General features: G+C 57.0%; 1 protein-coding gene across 1 annotated transcript; it reads right to left on the reverse strand.

The window, feature by feature from the left end:
- Positions 1-200: 200 nt before the first annotated feature.
- SOX3 (SRY-box transcription factor 3) lies at positions 201-1,935 on the reverse strand. Its single transcript, XM_083486118.1, has 2 exons — positions 1,810-1,935; positions 201-1,701 (listed from the first exon to the last, which is right to left on the reverse strand). The coding sequence occupies exon 2, from the start codon at positions 1,667-1,669 to the stop codon at positions 671-673; it is 999 nt and encodes a 332-aa protein (XP_083342244.1). The 5' UTR covers positions 1,670-1,701; positions 1,810-1,935; the 3' UTR covers positions 201-670.
- Positions 1,936-2,438: the final 503 nt, after the last annotated feature.

Raw genomic sequence — 2,438 nt, forward strand, 5'->3', positions numbered from 1 at the left:
GGGCCGGGGTTACATATATTTAAATATCTTAAAAATTAAAAGACTCCAGACAGATTTAAAGAACTCCAGGCAAGAGGAAGGGGGCAAAGAAACAAAACAACTCGCCCCCGAACAGTAAAAGACAAAATGTAAACATTTAAGACCGAGGCCAGTTGGCCACGTTGCTCTCCCAACCCACCCACCCCCCAAAAAAACTTTTTAAGAACCCCCCCCGAAAAAACTTGTATATCTATAAGGAAGTATGTTTGATATTTCACAGCGGCTTCTTCCAAGGTGAGCAGAAAATTGTGCTCTATGCAGACGTGCAACTCCCCTTTGTGTTTTATTCACACATCTAAAGTTCCTTTGAGTTGTTTAGTTGGGTAAAGTTCGCTTTACCTTCCTTTGGCGTTCTCCCGCGCCTCTCCCACCCCAAAGCCATAAACTTCAATGGTGTGGGAATTCAGAGTGGGAGAAGCCACCTACAACGAGAGTCAAGATGCCTGGGGAGACGTCCGCATAGGATTTGCCTTGGGAAGAAGCGTCCCAAAGACGCGCTGGTTAAGATGGAGAGCCAGCGACACCCCCCTCTGCCCTCAAACCACCTCTCCTGCTACCAAACCGTAGGCGAGACGTTCGGTGCCAGCGTTTTGAGGAAGCGGTGGTAGAGGGCGATCCGAGGGGAACACGGCTAGATGTGAGTTAGTGGCACGGTGCCGTTGACAGCAGTCCCGGCGCTCTGGTAGTGCTGGTGGACGCCGTGTAGCCGGGTGCCCTGCAGTGTCGACGGGTCGGCCGCGTCGCCCCCGGGCGGAAGGTACATGCTGATCATATCCCTCAAATCTCCCAGGCAGGCCCGCTGGGAGTGCGAGGTGATGGCCGGTGGCGGCGAGCTGGGCTCAGATTTCACCACGGAACCCATCGTCCCCAAGCTCATCGAGTGCCCCGACGGTTGCTGGCCGTAAGCGGCAGCAGCCGCCGCCGCAGCAACTGGAGACATGCTGTAAGTGGAGGCTGCCGCGCTCATGTAGGGTTGAGCGCTGGACATGATGGGGCTGTACTGGAGGCCGCTCACATCGTAGCGGTGCATGGGCTGAAGCTGCGCGTTGCTCATGGCCGGGTGCTGGCTGTAGCCCAGTTGCTCGGGCATCAGCGAGGCGTAGGCGCCGTTGGGCCAGCCGTTCATGTGCGCGTAGGAGTCCAGGCGCTGCCCGACCCCGACGGGGCTGCTGACGCCGCCTCCGCCGGCGCTTCCCGGGGCCAGCAGGTTGCCCGGCAGAGAGTACTTGTCCTTCTTGAGCAGCGTCTTGGTCTTCCGACGTGGCCGGTATTTATAATCCGGGTATTCCTTCATGTGGACGGCGCGGAGCCGCTTGGCCTCGTCGATGAAGGGGCGCTTTTCCGCGTCGCTCAGCAGCTTCCAGTCCGCGCCCAGGCGCTTGGAAATCTCAGAGTTGTGCATCTTGGGGTTTTCCTGAGCCATCTTGCGCCGCTGGCCCCGCGACCACACCATGAACGCGTTCATCGGCCGCTTGACCCGGTCCTGGTCCGTGGCTCCGGTTCCTCCTCCTCCTCCTCCTCCTCCGCCGCCGCCACCCTTGCCGTTGCCTCCCGGAGCGCCGTTCCCGGCCGAACCTCCTCCGGGGTTAGGCTGGGGCGCCTTCAACTCGCTCTCTAGTATGCTGTACATGGCTGGGGCAGGCAGGAGATGCGCCAGCTTGGCTGCCGGGTGGGAAAAGAAATATATTAGACTTACAAGAAGAAAGAGGAGGAGGGTAGGGGAAAAGACTTTTAAGTTCAAAAAGAGTCTCGGAGACCCTGGCTACTAACTTCTCCGGCAGCGGAACGAGCCCCTCTTCGGATCTGCTCTTTCTTCGGACGGCTCTCTTCTCCAACTGCTGCCAGCTCACCAAGCTCTCCGGCCCTATCCGCTGTAGCCTTTCTCTGCGGGCCATTTGATTGACGGCCTATAAATGAGAAGCCGCCGGCCAATCAGAGCGCAGACCTCGACAGGCCCCTGACGCAGGGGGAATTGACCAGGTTCCCAAGCTGCTCCCCTCCCTTCTTCCCACTCACCCGCGCGCCCCGTCCAAAGTTGCAACTTTTAGAGGGTTCATTTTTCCTCTATGCCCCCCTCCCTCGCCTCACCCCCCCTCAATGTGGGCATTTATAGCTGTGGGATACCAATGCCAGTCCTTTTCTTCCTCCATCGGGAATCTTGAGTGGGTAACTTAATAAAGTTTTTTTAGAAAAAGATATACCCAAGCACTATTTCCCCTTTCCACCCCGTTTTCACAGGCACGCACGCACACGCACACACACAATTTGATAAGAAAGCTGCGGGTGTGTGTGTGTGTGTTCTGCAGCTCGGATCTTGTGCACACTCACTGCAGACGCCAAGTACTTTTTCCTGTGTAGGTATCCCTAAAACACCCTCTTGGACAGGGGAGCAACATTTA

Source organism: Podarcis liolepis (genome assembly GCF_965112155.1).
Source record: "Podarcis liolepis genome assembly, chromosome: Z".
Classification (NCBI taxonomy): domain Eukaryota; kingdom Metazoa; phylum Chordata; class Lepidosauria; order Squamata; family Lacertidae; genus Podarcis; species Podarcis liolepis.